At 37.0% G+C, this 22,751-nt stretch overlaps 6 protein-coding genes across 9 annotated transcripts in view; 4 read left to right on the forward strand and 2 right to left on the reverse strand.

Moving 5' to 3' along the window:
• Positions 1-942, forward strand: part of GA2OX8 (gibberellin 2-oxidase 8) — a 6,058-nt gene extending 5,116 nt beyond the window's left edge. For all 4 annotated transcript variants that reach the window (XM_021439412.1, XM_021439413.1, XM_021439415.1 and 1 more), the window contains 2 exons: positions 105-426; positions 522-942. In XM_021439412.1, the coding sequence (XP_021295087.1) occupies positions 105-426; positions 522-752 (553 nt within the window). In that variant the 3' untranslated portion in view covers positions 753-942. The remainder of the gene's footprint in view (positions 1-104; positions 427-521) is intronic.
• A 624-nt stretch (positions 943-1,566) lies between these two features.
• Positions 1,567-3,479, forward strand: LOC110424291 (PPDK regulatory protein). Its single transcript, XM_021438840.2, has 3 exons — positions 1,567-1,983; positions 2,181-2,820; positions 3,018-3,479. The coding sequence occupies exons 1-3, from the start codon at positions 1,567-1,569 to the stop codon at positions 3,119-3,121; spliced, it is 1,161 nt and encodes a 386-aa protein (XP_021294515.1). The 3' UTR covers positions 3,122-3,479.
• Positions 3,480-5,355: 1,876 nt separating this feature from the next.
• Positions 5,356-8,348, reverse strand: LOC110424805 (uncharacterized). Its single transcript, XM_021439495.1, has 5 exons — positions 7,693-8,348; positions 7,303-7,488; positions 6,953-7,085; positions 5,987-6,197; positions 5,356-5,895 (listed from the first exon to the last, which is right to left on the reverse strand). Exons 1-5 carry the CDS (start codon positions 7,720-7,722, stop codon positions 5,814-5,816), a joined length of 642 nt encoding a protein of 213 aa, XP_021295170.1. The 5' UTR covers positions 7,723-8,348; the 3' UTR covers positions 5,356-5,813.
• A 6,883-nt stretch (positions 8,349-15,231) lies between these two features.
• Positions 15,232-16,212, forward strand: LOC110424526 (Late embryogenesis abundant (LEA) hydroxyproline-rich glycoprotein family). Its single transcript, XM_021439117.1, has one exon. It carries the CDS (start codon positions 15,346-15,348, stop codon positions 16,036-16,038), a length of 693 nt encoding a protein of 230 aa, XP_021294792.1. The 5' UTR covers positions 15,232-15,345; the 3' UTR covers positions 16,039-16,212.
• Positions 16,213-18,135: 1,923 nt separating this feature from the next.
• Positions 18,136-19,156, forward strand: LOC110424309 (protein NDR1-like). Its single transcript, XM_021438864.2, has one exon. It carries the CDS (start codon positions 18,580-18,582, stop codon positions 19,153-19,155), a length of 576 nt encoding a protein of 191 aa, XP_021294539.1. The 5' UTR covers positions 18,136-18,579; the 3' UTR covers position 19,156.
• A 145-nt stretch (positions 19,157-19,301) lies between these two features.
• On the reverse strand, positions 19,302-22,057 carry LOC110424308 (putative UDP-3-O-acylglucosamine N-acyltransferase 2, mitochondrial). Its single transcript, XM_021438863.2, has 10 exons — positions 21,792-22,057; positions 21,473-21,680; positions 21,270-21,346; positions 21,018-21,067; positions 20,531-20,595; positions 20,378-20,429; positions 20,233-20,303; positions 20,031-20,097; positions 19,633-19,704; positions 19,302-19,507 (listed from the first exon to the last, which is right to left on the reverse strand). Exons 1-10 carry the CDS (start codon positions 21,940-21,942, stop codon positions 19,439-19,441), a joined length of 882 nt encoding a protein of 293 aa, XP_021294538.1. The 5' UTR covers positions 21,943-22,057; the 3' UTR covers positions 19,302-19,438.
• Positions 22,058-22,751: the final 694 nt, after the last annotated feature.

Below are 22,751 nucleotides of genomic sequence, written 5' to 3' on the forward strand. Positions count from 1 at the left end.
AATTTTATATGACCCACCTCCTGATTGTTGGGAGATTCTTTCTCTTTTGAAGTATGCAATGTTGTCGAGCTCATCATTTTACACCCTTGTAATGTGTTAACCAGCTCACCAATGGAACAGTTTGCTACGAAAGTTGCCAGTCTTGCTCAGGAGCTGGCCGAAATTTTGGCAGAGAAACTGGGTCACAAGTCGACTTTTTTCCAGGAAAATTGTTTGCCCAGTACCTGCTACCTCCGACTCAACAGATACCCGCCATGCCCAATTGCTTTAGAAATGTTTGGTCTCATGCCACACACTGATAGCGACTTCCTCACCATATTGCACCAAGATCAGGTCGGAGGATTGCGGTTAGTGAAAGATGGGAAATGGATTGCTGTCAAACCTAACCCCGAAGCTTTAATCATCAACATTGGAGATTTATTCCAGGTAATTAACACATAGCAATAGCATCTTCTTTACCAGTAGGATTCCGATTACTGATTCCTCATGTTTAGCTACTGACTTGAATACTGATTTTGCAGGCATGGAGCAATCTTTTTTACAAGAGTGTGCAACATTGTGTCGTCACGAACCCATCAAAAGAAAGGTTTTCCGCTGCATATTTCCTTTGCCCATCGCACGAGACTGTCATAGAGAGTTGCAGCAAGCCTTCGGTTTACAGGAAGTTTAGCTTTACGGAATATAGACAGCAAGTGCAGGAGGATGTTCAAAAATATGGGTACAAAGTAGGACTCCCCAGGTTTCTAGTATAAATATATATATCTATTCACCAAGTAAATATTTGATTGCATATCTCTTCTAGCTAGCTTAGGCCAAATTTGTATAAAATTTGTGGCTCGATCTTCCCCCCACCACCACCCCAAAAAAATGTTGTATAAGTTTTTGTTTGATTAGAAAATTGAATGCAAATTGTGATGGAATTGGAAACAGAGATATATCAAGTTATACACACGATCATTAGCCAAACTTGAAGAGCAGAAACAAAATTTTCAATGCCCCAAACAATGGATTCTATTTTCTTTTTGGATTGTGAAGAAGGGAAACATAATCATGTTCTTAGAATTAGATTTCACCCTTGAATCTTTATTTACGTACATTAGAGTCAATTTGGGAATTCAAAAGATCCCATTTGGCATTGAATTCCAATTCACATTTGGTTGCAATAACAATTCCAAAATGTGAAATAATCTAATATGGCAGCCAAAGGTTCTGACCCTGGAACTTGCTTCCTTGGCAAATTTATTCTAATTTTGTGATTAGCGTGATTCTTTATTTTGTTTTTTTGCAAAATTTTTTATACATTTAACCACCATGATTTATTTCTATTTTAATTGTATTATTGTCATTATTAATATAAGATTTTAAATTTGTGCATTAAAATATAATTTCAGGGCCCCAAAAGCCCAAATGATATTGAGAGCAAGCCCATCCCATTTAACAAAGGCTGCCGCAGGCCAAAACTTTCTTCTTTGGGCTTTTCCAACTGTCTCCAGCCCAATTACCTTGTACCTCAAAATATCCCGACAAATAAATAAAAATAAAATAATATTTGAACTAAAAACAAAGATGCTGGCTTGTTCCACCTTCAACCTCCGCGCCACAGCAACCTCGGCCAATCCCGATTTTGCCGAGCCAGAACCCGAGCCAAAGGTTCGGAAGTTGAAGGCTAGCCCACAGCTCAACAGATGGTACCGGGCACGAGCCTTAAGGTCGGGCCACAAGCTGGAACGATCGAGCCGACGGGCAGGGGCGCTGGAGTTGAACCGCTCAGTTCAAAGAACAAGGGAGAGCCCATCTTCGGAATCCACTTCGACGGTAAGTGATGGCGATCGTGACGTAGAGTTTACGCCGGGGAAGCCGATTTATATGGTGTCTGATGGAACTGGATGGACGGTGGAGCATTCCGTTAACGCGGCTCTGGGGCAGTTCGAGCATTGCTTGGTGGACCGTGTGTGCCCCGTAAATACCCATCTGTTCTCCGGGGTATGTTTTTCTTTGCTGTTAGTTTCATATTTAACAGATTTTGTTTCAGTGATAATGTTTTTGCATCCAAATGCGGTTTAAAAGCAAGAACAACCAAATAAAGGTTGAACTTTTGAATGTTTGACAAACTTAAGGTTGGGGATATGGTAAGAAAAAGTAGTGTCTTTTAGATTAATTCTATGTTTTGCAATGTTCAGATTGATGATGTTGAGACATTGATGGAGATTATAAAGCAGGCAGCCAGGGAAGGTGCAATGCTTGTCTATACTTTAGCTGATCCTTCCATGGCAGAGTCTGCTAAGCAAGCTTGCAAATTGTGGGGTATACCGTCTACGGATGTATTGGGTCCAATTACAGAGTCAATTGCCGCTCATTTGGGTGTCTCGCCTTCTGGTCTTCCCCGGGGAGCTCCTGGGAGACACTTCGCTCTTTCTGATGAATACTTTCGACGGATTGAAGCTGTTGAATTTACAATCAAGCAAGATGACGGGGCTCTACCTCAAAACTTGTGCAAGGCTGACATTGTTCTCTCAGGTGTTTCTCGTACTGGGAAGACACCATTATCAATTTATCTAGCACAGAAAGGATATAAAGTGGCAAATGTGCCTATTGTGAAAGGAGTGGCATTGCCAAAGGGTCTTTTTGAGGTAGACCCTGAGAAGGTTTTTGGTTTGACTATTAATCCCTTGGTCTTGCAAACGATTAGAAAAGCAAGAGCTAAGAGTCTGGGCTTCAGTGAGGAAGCAAGGAGTAACTATTCAGAGATGGATTATGTGAAACAGGAGTTGGAGTTTGCTTGCAGGGTTTTTGCTCAAAATCCTGTCTGGCCAGTTATTGGTAAAGATTGTTAACCTTTCTACTCTGTTTTGTTTAGTTCTCCCCACTCTTTTCATTCTATAGCATGGAGATGTTTAGAGCCTATTTGTAAGTTAATAGGGAAAAAAATATGGTAAATATTTATATTTAAGAGTTAAAGATGTTTGACATGTTCATCTGATGATCTTTGGCTCGCCTATTGATACTTGTCCATGCAGAAGTGACAGGTAAAGCAATTGAAGAAACTGCTGCTGTTATATTGAGGCTCTACCATGACCGAAAGCATAAGTGTTTGATGCCACGAATATCAAAACGTTACTAATGAAGTAATGAGATGGCAAGTTGTTGTTTTCAGGTATGCAGGAATGAGAGAATGCTGCCTCAGAATTACAGACAATTACCTACTTTGTAGCTCAGATTGTGAATTCTGAGGAAAAAGGTGAAATAGAGCGAAGCTGTACACATTTCCACTTTCTTTCTTGAATACCAGTATTTTTATCAACCTACTAACTATTAGTGTAGTAGTGTATATTGAAGCAACACAGCCATAGAGTTATGCTTATGCCATTTTTCTGTAGACAAAATTCTTCTTTTGTATCAATTGAACATAAAGATTCTCAATAAAGTGGCAGCTATGTATTTGATACAAGTGGTTATAACGTTGGTATAATTAAGTGACTACTTAACTTCATCATCTTCAAAACTCATATATTGCTTCATGGAGGAACTTTAATACCAGAATTACTCATTGCTAGATCTAACTTGTCTTTATCATTTATTATTAATCTTTTTGTGTCTGTATTGCCCCTCTAGGCTGGGGGAGAAATCAAGGTTGTTTCTGGTTTTATCCATGATAGAAGCATGAATCCATCTTTTCTAGGTGATCCTAAATTCCTTAGCTTCAGAAATTTTCATTCAGCGATGGCAAGACTGTTGTTTGAACTTCAGTTTGCTGAAATGTCTTTATGAAGTTGGTTCCAGTCCTATTTTTCAGAAGATTACTAGTGATTTAGTGATTTTGTTGCTGAATCATAATACTCTAAGTTGTCTTATACTTTCACATGTTTCTCGTGGTCCACGCAAGACTGTTTCCATGTCAGTAAATCTAATCAAAGGACTGATTTGTGTTATACAATGTATAGCATTTAGGTAAAAGGGATCTATTCCCTATCTCGATATCTAAATATGGAAGAACCAACCCTTAAAGGGCATAACCAACGGAAGGTTCTCACCCTATCCCCGACATTGTTCCCCGACGATGTCCCCGACATTGTTCTCTGACGATGTCCCCTGGGCGAAAAGCAAAGATCTCTCGGGCAAGTGCTCTCCAAAGTGGGAAGGAGCATTCGGACTCAAGAGGCTTCTACATTTTTCAGCTCAAAGCCTTACAGATCCGATTATAGATATCTTCAAAAGAGCTGTAAGAGATTCCTGAGTAAAGAGGTGGCCTAGGGTGGCTGCATAATTCAAACATTTGATGAGCCTAAAAGAGCACTGAGAAAGGTTTAATAACATTTCAGGGGAACCATCATAGAATATTTTGTCATGCCATGTCCTACCTAAAGTATTAATTCAGAAGCAGTGTTTGTTGCTTTTAGGGGAAAACCTTAATTCATTCAAGTGCTAATTCATTGTTGATTTATGATTAATGTGTAGCCGCTATAGCATGTCAAAACAAGATAAATTAAATTCATTTGCAGCTTAGTAGGGCAGGCGAATCTACTAATTTAGAGAGAGAGAGAGACCGTGCCTAGTACCCACCTCCTTTGCTTGAAAACTTTGTCCAAAGAGATTTTTTTATCTGATAATACTGCTTGGAAGTTTGAATCTGTCCTAGAGGTGGTTGTCAACTTGTCATTTACCGCATTTTTTCTACCTAGAAAGTCCTCTTCATTCGGTAACCTCCAGTCTCTTCTATCAATTGTCAAAGGAAGTACTAATCATAATGATTTTCTCTGCAAATTCATTTTATTTTACCCCCGGAAGAGATTGTACTCTGGGATCAAGTGTGGCTTCATGGAACTTACACAATTAAACAACGTATGCTACAGCTTTTCTCGACAGTGACATTTGTGGGCTTTGTTTTCTCATGGTCATAGCTCTGCTGTTATGCAAATTGCCTGTCATCCTGTTTCTCTTTGTTGCCTCTTTTGCTCAATGTTTACTACTTACATAGCATAGAATTTGCACAGCACCATGATTACTTGAAAAACAGGAAACCAGGCATTGTATCAGGAATGATTCATCTTTTCCACTTAAAACTGAACTACGAATGTGAGTGTGTTCGGCCTATTTTTTTAACGAGCCTAATCCCGTAGCTAACCCTTTATTCCCCAAGGCCCAAGCTTTTGGCACAAAAAAGTCGGAAACTTCGAGTGCGCATGCTCATGTGTGCTAATATACAAATACTTTTAGTGCCTGTAAATCTCATAGACATTATCTTTCCTAGCTCAACTCACATGAAAGCCACAAAGAACAAAAAGCACTTGAAGTTGGATTGCCAGAACAGGAAACTGAAGAGAAGGTATGGCGTAGGAAAAAGGAAGAAGAGAGAGGTGGGCCAAAAGTAACTTTCTGATCCTCCATTGACCTGTGTGGACTGCGGAGATAAACAAAGAAAGCACAAAAAGGTAAGCATATCATGTTTTATTGATCTCTTCCATACATATATTTAATTAAAAGAAGGGCAGATTCCATCTCTTTGTCACAGTGGAGTATGTCCTTGTCCTCATCTCCAAAACTTTCTCTGAGAAGAGCCTCAAAAAGTTGATAGCTGCCATGTTTGAAGCCATTTTAATGGAAGGTTGATTAGTTTTTGCTGTCCCCCAATTTGTCTTCTTTCTTGAACTTTCTTTTTGTACTTCACTACCAGGATAATTCTCGGAAAAAATAAGACATTTCTTACAATCAACCACTCGCATCCATTTCTCTTTGTCACGCATTGAACTCCCATGTGTGTGCAATTGCAACATATTTTAATCAGCACAAAGTTGGTGAAAGTATGGTCACTGCTACTAGTCTAAAGCATTCTCTTCTCCATTCATTTTGCTAATTGACAAGGTGAAGTATATCAGCAAAATTGTTCCCATGCTCGACCTGTCAAAAGAAAAGAGAAAATTGTCACTTCAAAATATGCTCAATTCTTAACAAATTTTCAGGTCTTGGCAGGAAAGCTTGCGGAACTTACAATGTGGCAAACAAGAAGAGAATCCTCTTGGGATCAAGTTGCCATGGGGGATGAGGCCTCCTGAAACTATTTCTTCTCAAACTAAACCTGCTCTCAGCAGCAGTAGTGCTGCTGCCAGTTGTGATGGTGATCTGATGATGAACTTGTGGGTTGCTGGTGTGATCGGTGGACCCTACAACCACCGCCGTGGGCTTTTCAGGCGTGCTAGACCCTATCATACATAGTAGATGCAAATTCAATAATTCCATTCCCCAAACTTTTACCATAAAATTTTCCAACAATACATGGCAACATGCGTCCTTGAGATGATACTCTAGGAATCTGTACTTTGCACCAAACTCATTAAACGCACAGCAGTACTCAAATCCAGGTACTGCCCACTTCTTAGTTACATGACAAGGTATCTTTTCTATAGGTAAAGTACTGAACACTACCGACTATCTGCCCTGTAAAACATCTTTTTCAATGTTGGCATTGTTCTTTGTAACTATGTAGAAAGCCAGAAAAGCAGCATGTATGCCAGCACATTCTGAGGGACCAAGCCTTCCTGAGAATCTTAGTAGTAAAGTAATTGATATAATCTAATTATTCTAACAATATCAACTGTTAAAATAGTTGAAACTAAGCCTAGGTGGTGTGAGCTCATTGGCGGCTAGGGTGAAACCGGAGGTGAGGCTGGTCCAGGTTGGTGATGGAAATTAGTGTATTAAACTACTGTGTGGAAAACAGCAAATATGGCCAAATCTTAATTTATTCTCATCATTGTTTGCTAGTGTCCTGCAAATATGCAATTATGCACCAACACCTTCTCCCACCCAAGGACCAATGGTCCATGTGGGTCTAAGAAAATTGAACTACTAAAACTTGGGAAACTAGCAAAATCCTAGCAGCCAAATCATTCCAGATTTTCTTTTTTAATTTCCCGGGATAACCTTTTCCTGGGAAAAAAGTTAGAGAAAGCAATACCTTTGGGGGAGGAGGTTGCACCAAAAGAATCTCTATCATTGACAGAGGAACAAGAATTAGGATTAGTACAACTGGGAGTAATCATCTTCTTGTCGCCTCGCTGAGACCCTTTGCGGGAAAGGTTTCTCTGCAACTTTTTTGTTGTTGAATGAACAAGAGGAGGAAAACAAAGAATTATTAAGTCATGAACATTAACACCATTAAAAGAAGAACAAGATTGGAAAACCAAACGAGAAGTAGATAAGAATTCAACCATGCATGGAACAGGATTATTGAGGTGTAAGCACGTGTCATCCATACTGGAAATTATCCCCAAGAGGAGAAAGAAAGATGAACGAAAGAAAACTTACTGTAATTCTTGAATTCGGATTGATTTCTTTATTGGCTCCTCCATGGGAGAAACTTTCCATGTCAATAACAAAGCTATCGGATTTATCGGTTGTGTATTGAAACCCGTTAAGATGATCCGAGACTGATATCTTTTGTGTGGACATCTTTTCCTCTGACCCACGAGCCTCGTGGGAAGATGCCAAATCCTATCACCAAACCAGGAAACCCAACTAAACAGAGTCAGAAGAATAAACAGAGAGACCAGACAGCTTTTTAACTTGAAATTTAAGATCAAAATTTAAGGAATAAACAGAAAGAAAGCGACATATGATGATCAAAACCAATTAAACAGTTTCGAGAAAAATGGAAGAAAACAAAGCAAGGAGAAATCCCAGAAATACTATGCTTACCAACTTTGGATTTTTCGCCATGTCCATCATTTTCTCGGGAAAGTGAAGGAAAAGATAAATAGAAAAACCAATTCGATGAATAACCAAGGGAGGAGAAGTGGAGTTGGAAGTCTACACAGTGTTCACCAATTGCGTATCCAATGGGGCGACTGGGAATCAACCACTTGATTGGAAGCAAAAAGAGACAAAGAAGAAAAGAAGAAAACAAAGGCTCCCCTCCCTCCTGGGAAGTCAAAAACTTGAAGATTTCTAACACGAATAGAGTATTCTTATAAAATCGAAGGAATCTCGTGATTTACGAACAGGGCCTTGGAAAGAAGAACGAGAATCACCAAACCTTTCTTAACCCAAAGGCACAGAAGAACTTATAACAGAACACGAAAGTCTACACCCTTTTCTTGTTTCCAAAGGACCAGGACTTCAACTGATGTCTGTTGTAACTATGAACTCATGGCTTTTGTTGCAACCTCTGGAGTTCTCCGAAGTTGGGAAAAGAGATTTCGTTTCACTCTTTGTTAAAAGAACAAGAAAGACACCATAAAGAAGGGCAACGGGAATTCGGTTAAGAAGAAGAAACTGTGATCAAAGGGTGCAACGAGACGTAGAATTTGGAACTTGCAGGGGCTTTGGTTTCTCTTTGATATATTTATATGGTGAGTTTGTTCAATGAGTTGGAATTGAACCCATTGAAACGTTTACAAAATTTAAAAAATAAAAAAAATGTAAAATAATTTATTTACAATAATATTATAAAGACACCATGTGGAGTTGGGCTTATGATAACGGCCTTGACCCTAAATTTATTGCTATAAATAGAAAAACTAGTTGTACTTGGAAGCAAAACAAAGCTAAATGCCATGATATTTTGCTTTCTATGATCACATAAACTTGTTGGTATTAGCCCTTTTACTATTTTGTAGAATAAAACAAGCAATATGATGTGAAAATCAATGTTTTTGAGTAAAGCAATTCTCTTTTAAAATATAAGCATACATCGAATTTTGTTTTTGAGTTACATAAAGTGAAAGTACTAATTGATTTTCATTCGTTTACTTCATTTATTATGTGCTATAAAATCTTAATCTAAGTTTTTAAATCTTATGAAAAAGGTCCATATGATATATCTTTTTGAGTAATAGTTTTGCGACATGCGTGAAAACATTCAATCAATTTACTTGTACGTGAAAGAAAATCTAGTCAAATTGGGTAATGAATCTACTTCTAAAAGCATAATTTTTTTTTTTTGGTTTACAAATCAAATTTGATGGGCTAAAGTAAGGTTACAATGATCTCAAACTTTGAAGAATTTGGAGTTATAACTTGTTTGTTTGAGAGCATGGAGGAATTGCGTGATAAACTCAAAATTCTTTTCAGGGATTATAATTCAGAGAGTTGGATATTGATGGCTGACTGAACAAACGGTTGATGTTGGAGTGCTGCTGGCGGCGACAATGACCATAAAAAGATTATCCATTTCGATCGGCAACTAGAATTAGACGTTGATTGAAACAATAATTTTCAAGCAGCACAATCATAACTACGCTTGGAGTATGCAATCAACCATTTTTTAAATTTATCATCTGTGTTAATCATCAATACAATGAATCCCCTCAAAAAAAAAAAAATACTCAATAATATATATAAAAAAGAGAGTTAAATAATTAAAAAGTTATTGAAATTTTCTGTTTAAGTAACATATGATGTGATTATAAGACTTATTTCACATTAACTATCATGTGATTATATCAACTGTCATATTATATATGACATGAGTTAAAAAAATTTATATGAGTATAAATTAAAATATGAATATTAATTTAAATATGATAAAAGAATACGAAATTTTTTTTTCCTTATATTGGTACAAAGGAAATTGAATGCTTGCTCGTGAGTGGAGGGACAAGAGCATGCAGAAGAAACGGCAAAAATACACGTAATGCCCTAGCTGGAACTTAGAAAAAAGAAAGAGAGTCATAGACATTAAATATGGATGCATAAATGTGTTATAATTGAAAGATTTACCGAAAGAACATCTTTAACTGAAAGATATAATTAATTAATTTAAGTGGAAAAAGGTTGGTTCATAATGATCGAAAGGAGCAGCACATGTTTGTGGAGGCAATGTGTCTGGCGGTGGAGATGCTGGCTGCTGGCTGCTGGCTGCTGGCTGCTGCCTGCTGGCTCATGTATTTCCCACTATCTAATAGTTTAAGTGTATAATTACACACATGAGCATGTATTTGTAGCCTAAATAACTAAAGGATTAGCCAAAAAAACTTATAAACAGAAAAAGCATTGAACATATCAACATTAAATAATTAGCCCATAAAACAGAGGCATTAATGGTTCTTTATCACACTTCCCTTACATTGAGAATCTTCGAGCTTGATTCAAAGGGAACATGCTCCTAGGTTTCCATGAGAGAAATTAAATGGTATTCGTAACTAGTCTGGGTAATTGTAAGTTTAAGTTAATGATTTCAGAACAGTAATCTTTTATTCCCATTTGGCATCTCATTTCCGTTTGAATATCAAATAGGGCAAGAAGATTTCGGTTTACTACTTTGTGTCACTTACCATGAACATCAAACAATGGAATTTCCTTGAAAATGCATGTGAGGGAAAGGTGCATCAGATGAAAGGTAGACTCAGCCGGCCAAGCCTCAAATGGACAATACTAGAAAATTTTAAATGCAATCTTGGGCATGAAGGTATTCTTTGTCTTTGCTTGAGCCTTCAATTTTTAGGTACAAAAAAAAAAAAAGACTTTCTTACAGGGAAAGGCTAGCTCTGGAATAGAGCAGTTTCTTTTTGGGCAACAGCAGTCCAAATAATCAAAAGTTTCAGCTGCGCTCTGGCAAAGCTTTAACCAGCAAGCAGCTCTGCTCAGAGGGCACATTTAGCTATACGATAAGATCATGTGCTTCATCTTGAAACTTAATCTTTTCCCTAAAGGTACATGTACATTAAACAAACTCCTAGAAGAATTAATGGCTCAAACTTAGAATTAAAGGCTAGGTGGTTTTTGTTACGTGTGATGAAGCAGCATGTTTGCTATATGCTCAAGTCTAAATCAAGCTCGGGACCAGCCCCGTAGCCATCTACATGTTTTCTTGCATATGTTTGTCTCTCGGGAATATTAATTTATCCTGGAATTTCATGCCAACTTGTGATAAGTGATGCAATGGACACCTTTCATATTTCCATTTCCAAACAAAAGAAAGGAGGACTCTACGTTTTTCTTCTGGCACTTGGACAAAAAATCAGTATGGTCCGCACAGTTGGAACTCAAAGCAACCCAAGAAAAATAGAAAAGAAAAAGCTTAGAAAGATTATGGTTTTTAAATTATTTTCTTCTTTCATTTTCGGTCCCCTCTTTCTTGCAATCATCAGTGGCAGCGGACAAAGAAAGCCAAGACAGAAGAGAGCTTGCATAGTACAAGGGAACAAATTCGAACAAAAATTAAAGTAAGATGTCTGTCTTGCACTGTGCACCGTTAAGTTTGAGTCCACATTTTATTTAGCACAACAAAACTGGGATCATGTACACCACATAAGGGCCGATGTATTCCCTGTATCCCATATTGATCCCATTGCACCCAAGTTTTTCTTCCTTTTTAATATGGTCCCCAGCATTTTATAGCCCATCATCTCTAACTTTAATGCAATTTTAACTTCGAACTCAGATACCAAGTGTGAATAAAGGATGCTGAAGACCAAGCTAGCCAAGCTGCTCACCCATGTGGGTGGTGGTGGGGGAGAAATTTTCTATGTAAACCGATGTGTCTCAGCATTGTTTCCAAGTCAAACATGGTGGTTAATTGGGAAGCCTCCTCCACAACTAACACCACCCCATTCTCCCTGGTTTGTGTAACTGGGGTATTGGCTTATTTATTGCCACATCTAACCAACTTTGAACTTTGAGGGTGGCTTCACCTGCAATCATAGTAGATTTGCTGTGTTGTCCAAAACAATTATCACTTTTCCACAACCTTACCTTGCCCACCTCCAGGCGATTGTGAAATCATCATAACGTGACCCCAAATTCCCAGAATCAGGAATTTGTTTCTTATTTCTTCTATATTATGATATTCAAGTTAACCCCCTCAAGTTTCTTTCATGAGATTAGGATTTTTGATATACTTCTTTGCTACCTGGTCTTTTTGATACGCGTCTTATGCAATAAGATATTGAAATTTATTGTTGTGCATCTCTCCTTTGCTTTAAATTTTCTTCAAGGTTACGTGTTGCATATGGGGCGATAGCACTCGGAGATAAGGAGGGAATGATGTGGGAGGAATCATTACGGCTTCCACTTTGATTTGGTAGAGAAAGGAGAGGGGTGATCTGTTCTGTTTCGGTTGCAGTCGTTGGGTATAATAATAAAATAGTTCCAAAAGTTCAACCCCCACTTGCCCGTCCTATTCATTTTGCAATTATGTGATTGAGTCAATGTATTATTAAATCTCAAAAACATTAAAAAAAGATCGAGAGGACCGATAAAATATTCATTAGTCAAAAGGATAAGCCAGACAAATAGAGAATTTAAAACCTGGGCAGGGAGTATCTGGTGGAGTGCTTAGAAACTCTGATGTATATTTGGTTGGGGTATTTTGTGGGCCTCTAGGCATTGAGGATTCAAATTATGTAGACATTATTTCAATCCTCTCTTTCTATAAGAGCTAATTTAATTGTTGATTTTATCTTGAGATAAATATTTTAGAGCAGAGGATTGATATGGTCACACTTGTGCATATCTTGAAAAAGCCCAACTTCTTCGTAAATCATTTAGCGAAATCTACTGTGAAAAAAGCATCTATGTTTTCAGCTTGATGGTGATATGTGTGCACTGTTTTGCTTGAGTATGGTAGTCTTTATCTATGGTGGCGCTATGTCTGCTTATACTTCTTTTATGTGCAGGGGCTTGTGAGCTAAAACAAAATCTTATGTAAGAGTGCATGGCAGTCTAGGTGACTTTGGAGGCACTTTCCTCTACCCATGAGACCCCATCCATGCACTATTTTTAAATAAGTATTAATAAAATTCTTATGATTAAATGAGTTAAGAAAAGTTAAATAGAGAATTTAAATTTTATACTTGTATGTACATATGAGTTGGTACTTGTGTGTATGTGTATATGAATGAATATATTGTTAAATATATAATATTATAGACAAAAAGACAATCATAAAAATTATCTCTAATCATGATCACTATAAAATGATTTTATATGTAAAGTTTAGAATGCATAATCAAGAAACAATCATGCATATGTGGGCTATAACCACAAAAGCTAGGGTGTGCTCTGTCATAATCAAACTTATCGAGTTCAATATATTTGTGGTCTTTTTGCAATCAATTAGAGTCCGATTAGAAGGTAGATTTGTAGCCGAGATGGAAATTCTAAGATTTTACGGTTGGAATTTGGGGATGGACAGATGCATAGAATATTCATAGGTAAACAAACAATTGACTTGCAGTTGAGTATTTAACTTATTATTTAATATGTGATTTACTATTTAAAAAATAGAATTCGAATTTTTTTTTAATTATATAAAAAAAAAGAAAACAATTGGCCATCACCCATTGTTTACTCTCTTTAGTTAACAGGAACCGTATATTCCTCTCATGATTGGTGGGGAGAGTTCTAACTCAGAATTAATTAAAAAGGCCGAAGGAGAATTAACATGATGGCTATGCACATGAGAATTTGTTGCCAATTCACTAACTTGACTTCGAAGATATCTGTTTCATAGGTTAGTTTTGGGTACAACGCAATGGGAATTGTAAGGGATTAGTGTTGATCCTGGTTTAATGGGAAACCAACAAGAGACGGGATAAAGCAGCGAAAATTGACAAAAAAGCACATTCGAGAATCAAGCCTGACATCACAAAAACCGAAAGGGACCCTAAGATAAAGGGTCATTGCCCAATAGCAAAGCAATTGTTGTTGATTCTCGTTCTCACAGATAAACTTTCAACGTCCCCAAAACAGGGTAATGTAGCAATGGTAACAGAATAGAATCTTCGATGCTTCTGTCATGGAAGTCTGAACCAACCGTTGCTTATCTGCTCCAATTTTTACAGCAGAAGAGAAACTACAAAGAAGCCAAAAAATCCTTATATGAGCCAGCATGCATACAAACTGAATGTAAGACAAGGCGTTAACAAATGACAGAATCCCAATGTATGAAATAGACAGGAATCGAAATGGGTGGGCACTCTCCCATAAAATTTGCTGGAAAGCTTTGTCATTAACTGATTGGAATGTCTTGTTAGCATTAGGAAACCCAATTACTTAAAAATTCTCCCTTTCATCATTCTCCTTGTGTGTTTTTTGCTATAGTAGAAAATCGCTCATGGGATGCCAACTTACAAACGCATTGGTGATATACCAAATGAAGATTCAGCAGCCCTAATTAAATAAAAGCTTATATCTATTAGCCATGTGGGGAAATGTGACGGCAATTCTCTTTCTGAATGGGATAATCATCCGATTTCTGCCATGTAGATGTAGCTGGCTTTGTCGAGAATGAGATGATTGGATTCACATTCACCCTATATGAAAGCATTTAATTTGCTTTTTTGATTAATGCTTCTTTGGGAATTGTTAGTAATTGTCCTGGACTTTTAGGTAGTTTCCCGAGCCTTCTTGGTCACTGTTCTATTTTTTTTTTCCTTCCTGTTTTTGGGTCGTCAAGTCCTGAATGCTATTTGTTATCCTTGGTTTTCCTTCATTTCCTTTGTTTTTTTGTTCTTAATTTTATTCTTTTATATTCGAATCAATTATATGTGTCTAGTGAGTAACATATTTTGGGCTGAAATTGTCAAAACCCCATGATTTCTTGATGTGATTCCCGTTACATTTCTTTACTCTGGAGTGGGTCTCAATCCAAAGTGACTATATGATTACGGCAGACCAGCCTTTAGCCCAAATGAGAATAAGAACATGTCCATCCATTTCCCAAACCCCAAATATGCAATGGGCCAACCACTGATCAGACATAACACATTGGACACCTTGCAACAGAAAACAATTCAACAAAAAAAAAAAAAGGGAAAATTCCCACCGGTTTTGAAAACCATATTCTTTCTTCTAAGTGTACATATGCTTTTCAGTAACCATACGCAGTAGGAGACCTTTACACCTTGTTCTCGCACTTAAAGCTGACGATTCAAACGTTGGAAATTAATTTTGGTTTTGATTAAGAATCAGCTCTGATTGTATTAGCTCTAAACTTCTAAGTACATTCTAATTTTAAAGGGTATAATTTAACATAAAAATTTAGAATTTATATTTGATAGATTGTTAATGTATAATATTTATATATTATTCGATAATGTAAAAAAATTGAAACATCAATAGTGAATTAATGATTCAGTAATAATGTATAGAATTTAAACACCAATCCTGTATCAAATACAAATCCATGAGATAGCATGTTTCTATAAGAGTATACCAGGTATGATATGGATAGCCGAATGATAAAACAATGGCCTTATTCTTTTTTTTGCCCATGCAAAAGGACTACAAATTCTCTTTGCCCGCCACCTTTTAGATACGTAGCCACTGCATAAAAGCCCGTCAGGAAAACAACTTCTGTTCATCGCCCAAAAATCTCCACTCGGTAAACCTTCTCGATTATTCAAAAAAATGTCCAACGGTGATAGGTTGCCGATCCGATACGCCCAGCAGGAGTTCCAGCCCCAGCGCCAACCCCAACCCATGAAACGCCACCACACTGCCCGACACTACGCGCACCGGGTTCGTGAAAGCTTCACCGCTAGAGTCACCAAAACGTTGTGTGCCATATTCCTGTCTCTTCTTTTAGTTGTTGGCATTGTTATGTTCATTTTGTGGCTCAGTTTACGCCCTCATCGTCCAAGGTTTCATATGATGGAGTTCACGGTTCCTGGTCTGGCTCAACCCTCGGGGTTTGAGAATGCTCAGATAACGTTCAATGTGACAGCCAGGAACCCCAACCAACACATTGGAATCTACTACGACTCCATGGTTGGGTCCGTTTATTACAAGGATCAACGAATCGGGTCAACTCCTCTGCTGGACCCGTTTTTCCAGGAACCCAAGACAACTACAATTGTGTACGGTACATTCGATGCGGCCACGCTCACGGTTAACAGCAACCGTTGGAAGGAGTTCATGGATGACAGGCAACAAGGGACGGTGGTTTTCCGTTTAGATATAACGTCGGTGATCAGATTTAAGGTTTCAACATGGGACAGTAAGCACCACAAGATGCATGTCAATTGTGATGTTGCAGTTGGTCCAGATGGAATGATCTTGCCAACTTCCAAGGACAAGAGATGTCCTGTCTATTTCAGTTGATTCTTGCATTGCTCTCTTTGTTTCCCCCTTTTTCCCCCTTTTTCTTTGGGTTTTGCTTTGTGAAGTGGAAAGGTGTAGTTCAATTGTTGTATAATCATTCTTATTTGATTTAATTTGTATTGTTATGTCTGATGGAATTATAATTGATGGCACATTTTAAAACCTTTCAAGCTTCGAATGTGACAAAGATGACTAAAACTTGTATTTTAAGTTATCTTTATTTATATGCCTAAAGAGAAAACCATGACAGCTTATAATTAGTCTTTGATCCGAGGGGTGGTTTATTAAGCAAAATAGAAACATTAGTACTATGGAGATGTCTATTAATAGTAAAGATACACGTCATAATCAACTAATATCAAAGATACATGTTATAATCAAAATTTACTTTATAAATAAAAATCTCACCAATGTAATGTAAAAATTAATATTAGATTGACACATATTTTAATATCAATTATAATTAGTACAGTCCAAATATATATTTCTAATTCAATAATTTTTCTAACTGAAATTACATATTTTTTAAAATCTTAAATTTATATTTTTAGTATTGATTAATTTAGATCTTTATATAAATTTTAGTAGTCACATTCACAAATATCATAACAATTACTGTCTTTTAACTTAATAATATGAATAAAAGACTATAAAATAGTGGCCACGTCGAAATTACATCAGAGTTTTTAGTACTTAGCTGTGAAGTATTTTTCCCTTTTGTAACCCACTTGATTTATCTTGTTAGAAAGGTTGGATCAACCCTCCCAATCCATAAAGCAGAGATAAAAGCAAGTTCAACTCAAAGTCTTTACCTTAATTACCTTTTGAGTTACTTTTCGTTATCCTAAGCTGAGATGGAAAGCAGTTCTGTTTGTGTAAGACCCTGGGTATCTTTATTTTACCTTGAGGATTAAGGTTTCAAACCTATAGCTTCCTTAGTTCTGAGTTCTTCGAATATGTTGCTCTCAAGTCTCAAGCATGGACCAGTAGTCTTCCTGCTTATTGGAATATGTCGTAGCCTTATCTTTCACCAAAGACATGCAAAAAGAAGTGTGTTGAAAGGTGAACGTTTCTCTCTTTCATGGCCGGAAAGAAGTGGCATTTCACTTTCAGAAGGTTGTCTCTTTGAACAAGCGAAGAAGGATTGCGTGGTTAATGGCCACCGTGTCAACTTGCCTTTACACCTGCAACTCTTTTTACTACAAACTTAGGATTGAATGCGTTATTTATAACTTTGGATTTCATATAACAATATGGTAGACCAACAGAGCAGTGCAATAGTTTCCTTCATTGCTTGTCTTTGGCTTTATTTAATTCCTGAGCATTTGTCTTCAAGCTTATCTGAAGAGCGTATATAAGCCAACTTGCATGCTGGTGTTCTTCCCAATCCTTTTTGCAATACAATAACAACCCCATCAAAATTAGAGTTACCCAAAATTGAAACTTGCTAAATCTACTAAACTTCCCTTGTATCTCTTCTTTCTTCAAGTGATAACCCTGTGGGGTTTGATGTTTTTTTTGATATGGCTCATTTTGAGGCCGCAGCATCCTGTTTACAAGGTCGTAGATGTCTACATCTCCCACATCAATTACAGGAATTCAACATTTCATCACGTGTGGAGCTCCAGATTCCACCATGGCCGGAGTCAAACAGCGAAAGACAGCTGGAAGTCAAGAATTCATGGGGGCTCGAACTCAACGTATCGAAACATCTCCATCACCCTCAAGATTGAAATTTCGAACCCCAACAAGAGGATTGGCATCGACCATGATGACATCAAGGTAGCCCTATACCACTCAGATAGCTTTATTGGCAACAATTCTGTCGCAGGTTTCCATCAGGGTTACAGAAATACAACTTTTTGTGAAGTGGAAGTGAAAACTAACCAGCACTCTTTGAGAGGGATTATGGGCAGGAAAGTAGATTTAAGGATTTGCTTAAAATGTGCAGTTCATTATATCTATGGCATATTCAGACACAGGACAAACCATCATCCAATGGATTTTGATGCATACAGGAAAGTAAGTTTTGCTCCTGTGAGACAGCCACTAAGAACAAATTACGCATAAATTTTTATGCCAAGAAATGTGGTTAATTACCAAAGGCTGTTGGGTTTTTATATTTTAATTACTTATATTACCTATAATTAATTATAAGCAAGGGATGGCATAATTGTCAACCTATTTAGTCTCACTGCATGTGGATAAGGATCTTTCTTTTAAGGAAGAAGCTTCGGAAATAACCTGCCTGCAGCAATTAGGCCTCGAAGCCTATGCGTCACATAAAGCAAGATTAACAAGCTGAAGAAAAGAATATAGCTCGTCTCTCGTCTCTCCCCCCTAAACATTAGTAATATTCCTTTGCTAAACTTCCATCCTTCAACGAATCAAAGTCTAAAGACTTGAAAACTTTATTCTCACTCAACCCACTATTCCTCTACCCTCCAATATAAACCAAACAATTCCATTTACCAGGATGATCTATCAATTCAATCCTTCTGGAAACCTACTTCCATTCTCTCCGAAGAGGTAACTGTAATAATGTGTAAAACCGAAAACTTCTACCTATGGCTTCTCCAGGTTGTTGGTCTCTTGGGCCTTCTTGCCTTTTGTCTATGGCTAGCTGTGCGTCCGAGAAACCCCAGCTATACTATCCTGAATCTTTCTGTCCCTGCGCTAAATGATAGCAATGCATCTGGTACAGGGATCATACAGTACGAGATGGATATCAAAAATCCGAACAGAGACTCTGGTATCTACTATGATGATATCTTGTTGATCTTTTATCATGGGCAAGATAGAGTGGGGAACAATACCATCCCTTCTTTTTATCAAGGGAAGGACAAAACTCGTGAAGTGCTTGCCCATGTGGATGTTGAGACCGGCCTGTGGAAAGCTCTTCGCAGTGCAATACTGAATGCAACAGCTGTAATAAGGGTCGATTTATCAACAAAGATCAAATATAAAACGTGGGGCATGAAGAGTAAGCACCATGACATGCACAGGGAAGGGAAGGTGCCGATAGGTAAAGATGGCAAGATAGCTAACAAGAAGAAGAAAGTTAAACTTCAACGTGGATCAAAGAAATGGAAAGTAAGGACAACTCGATTTCTCTGAAGTTTTGTCAATCTGCACCTTACCTTGTTCTTCTTTACGTATGTATATATTGCTGTATTTTGTCACATTTATATATGTAAATAAAATTAAACAACTAGATCTTGGTACCTGTAAATTGAAGGTGAATCATGCATTAGTGATAATTTAAAGTATAATATATAGACGGGTAGCATTCTCTCTCTCTCTCTCTTCAAATCATTCTTGAAAAAGGTAAATAATAGGTATTACTAGGGACACAAGTATCAAACATTACTTTCTTGTATAACCTAATCTATTAACAACCTCAGGATTTCCCCTTTTTCAAACACTGACACTGAATTGCAATTTGTCTTCGCCAAACATGAATGGGAACCTGCAAAGCAAACAGAATATCTTTAGGCTCATTTTATTTCAGCTCTCCAAGCAAATCAATTTGGCTGATGAGTTTTAGATCTACACTGATATCAGAGATGTTAAGCATGTAAAAGGAGTTCTTACAGCAGGGAAGCCACCATAGTCCCCGGGCGCTCTGATGTCCTTAGTGACACAGCTATTAGCAGCTAATCGAACCTGCAATCACCAACTTAGATATTTTCTAATGAAATATACCCTTCATGGAAGCATCCAAAACATAACTCCCTATGTTAATTTAATGGGAGATAATCAAATCAATGACAAAAGAAAAATATACAGGAAGCAAGACGCATTTCAACAAGTTTAGAGACTAAAGATTAAAAATGGATCATTTTTCTTTTCCAAATCACGTGCTATGTTGATGTGAATTTCTAATCATGCAAATCAAGTGTCACATTGATCACTTAATTCTGTCTCTTTCTATATATAAAACTCAACAACTTGATGCAATAATTTGTTTCCTCTCAAAATCAAGTAAATACCTTTGAGGCAATAGAAACATGATCACGAACGGCTACTCTTCCCCCTAGGACTACATAGTCTCCTATCCTGTGGCAGGAGAGAAAAACCAAAGATGATAACAACTCCCAGGAACTTTAAAACCTTCATCAAGTTCAGATACATTAATACATGGAAACTTGAGGAACAATTGGAAGGAAGAAAAAAAAAACAGTAATAACATACGTCACTGAACCTGCTATGCCGACCTGTCCACAAAGCATGCAACTTTTCCCAATAACTACATTATGTCCAATCTGCAAAAGCCAGCATTTTGGTAAGATTATACCACAGAACATACATATCGAGAAGACCAGATAGCAAAAATCACCTGAACTAAGTTGTCTATCTTTGAATGATCTCCTATGACTGTATCTCTCCAACTGCAAAACCAAATAGGTGATACTTTCATTAAAGACTGGAGTGCTGAGGAATATGCAAGATAGTTTGCAGTGAAAATATTCAGAGCCAACAGATAACTCACCTGCCTCGGTCAATGCATGTATTAGCTCCAATTTCCACATGGTTCCCTATCCTTGCATTTAGCATCTGGGGAAAAACAAAGGAGAAAGAAAAAAATATACTTAATAAAACAACTCACTTGCTCAAATCAACTCTGAATAAATTATCTTAAATACGCTTTCTATGCTCTAATAGATTCTAAAAAGAATCAATTCAATGATAAAAGAAATGCCAATTATAAAACTTTTCCTAATTTTGGCCTTGCACTGCTCAAAAAACAAGCAAGTCTAATGAAGTTGGTGACTTGCTGTGGTAACATAAGAGAAAAATAAAGCTATTCTAACAGTTAACAGATTGTACTTGCGTTGCAAGTTTACAACAGCACTTTAGTAAATGTGCTTAGTCCATTGTCAGTATTCAGGGCATTAAATAAAATATGATCTTGTTATTGATATATTTATCTAGTTTGACAGTGTTGGATAGCTTAAAGTCCAATAAAGAACACCAACTTGAGGTTTCTTGACCATGTTGCCATCCTCATCCACAAAGAATCCAAATCCTGCAAATGAACAAATTGAAACAAACAATTCAACTCTTGTATAAGTTACTCTTTAATAGACCTACAACACAGATAGGGAGGTTAAGGAAATATAAGTAAATAATTTTTGACACTGGACCACTATCATATGTTGAATGAATTGGATGCCTCCTTTAACTTCCATTAGCTGATATAAAAGCCAAGCTCAAATACCCAGCCTTACCATCTTGACCAATGCAAACTCCATTATGAATTACACATGAATCCCCTACGGTGCAGTTACTGAGCGCAGTATTATACCTGGAGAAATATAATATATCCATCAGAAATCAAAAGAGGTCATAAATGCAAAATTGCAATGCGAAACTAAATTAAACAACGTCGATGTCTGCATGTGCATTTGCAGATAAAAATTGACTGATTTACCCGATCTTCGTAAATTGACCGATTGTAACACTAGGTCCAACAACAGTCCCTGACCCAACATGAGCATTTGCACCCAACACAGATTTTGAATGAACTATGGCGCCGATCTCAATAAGCACGGTTGGATCAATGCAAGCTGACTCATGAAAATACCCACCTCCATTTTGCCATCTTAAAAACTCCCGGGGATCAAACTCAGCTCCGGTTTCTATCTTGACAAAAGGAGAATGAAAAAAAGAGCAAACTTAACTGGTAAGAGTTCAAGTAACATGTTCGTTGAGACGTTTCAGCAAACAACTGAGCTGCCATGGGAACTTACCGGAGCAGAGCGTGGTTTGGTTAGTTGGTGACACGGAGAAGTTACAGAAAGTGCTGAAACGCGAAGGAGTCGAAAGAGGAAATTTTTGAGCAGGGAAATTCCTGAAAACGAAAGGGCAAATGGAGGATAATCTTTTCAGAGTAACCGCCATAACGACCAGGGGATAATCAGTTGGTGTGACGGTTAACGGAAGAACTGGCAAGAAATGAAACGGTTCTTTGGAAAAAAAAAAAAGGCGGGAGCGGGATGGGCGCAGCTCCAACAAGTGGGCCTTCGATCAGCTTAGGGCCCCAAGGCAAGTGACCCTTCAGTCTAGGCCAAATCTTCCTATAAAGGATAGTCCAATTCCAATCTTTTGTTTTATTTTTTAAAAATTCTTGTAGTGATGTTCTAATTAAGCGTAACAATGGATACCTTGTAATTATACATCTTGCATTATCTAATTCGATAAGAATAGGATACTTTATAATTGAATTTAGATGGTAAAGTTATTAACCATCATGTGTTCGGGTAATGATCTTTAAGATAGTCATTACTCCAATCTAATTATAAATAATGATGTTTACTATTAAATTTTAATTTTTTATATATATGTTTTTTATTTATAAATTTTCTATATTTAATGTAGTTGTTACTATTCATTAATTCTTTTAAATATGATTTTAAATTTATTTCAATTAAATATTTAATGAGTAATTTGAATATTTAACCATTAATGTTTAAGATATTCAAATACAAGTTCAAAAATAATTTTAAAATTTAATCGAGTATTTAAAATATAGGTATTCTTTATCAAATTAAAAGACTGGGATAGAATATATTAAATAACGGGTTCCTTACCTGTTAACATCTATAGTTCTAATCCATTAGTTTTAAAGGTGGAGATATGAAGTTTCAAATAGAAAAATGAATTAAAGAAATGAAGTCAAAGTTAGATTAATTTACTTTAAAGTACAACAT

The sequence above is a fragment of the Theobroma umbraticum genome, unplaced genomic scaffold (assembly GCF_002168275.2).
Source record: "Theobroma umbraticum cultivar Fairchild unplaced genomic scaffold, ASM216827v3 scaffold_204.0, whole genome shotgun sequence".
Classification (NCBI taxonomy): domain Eukaryota; kingdom Viridiplantae; phylum Streptophyta; class Magnoliopsida; order Malvales; family Malvaceae; genus Theobroma; species Theobroma umbraticum.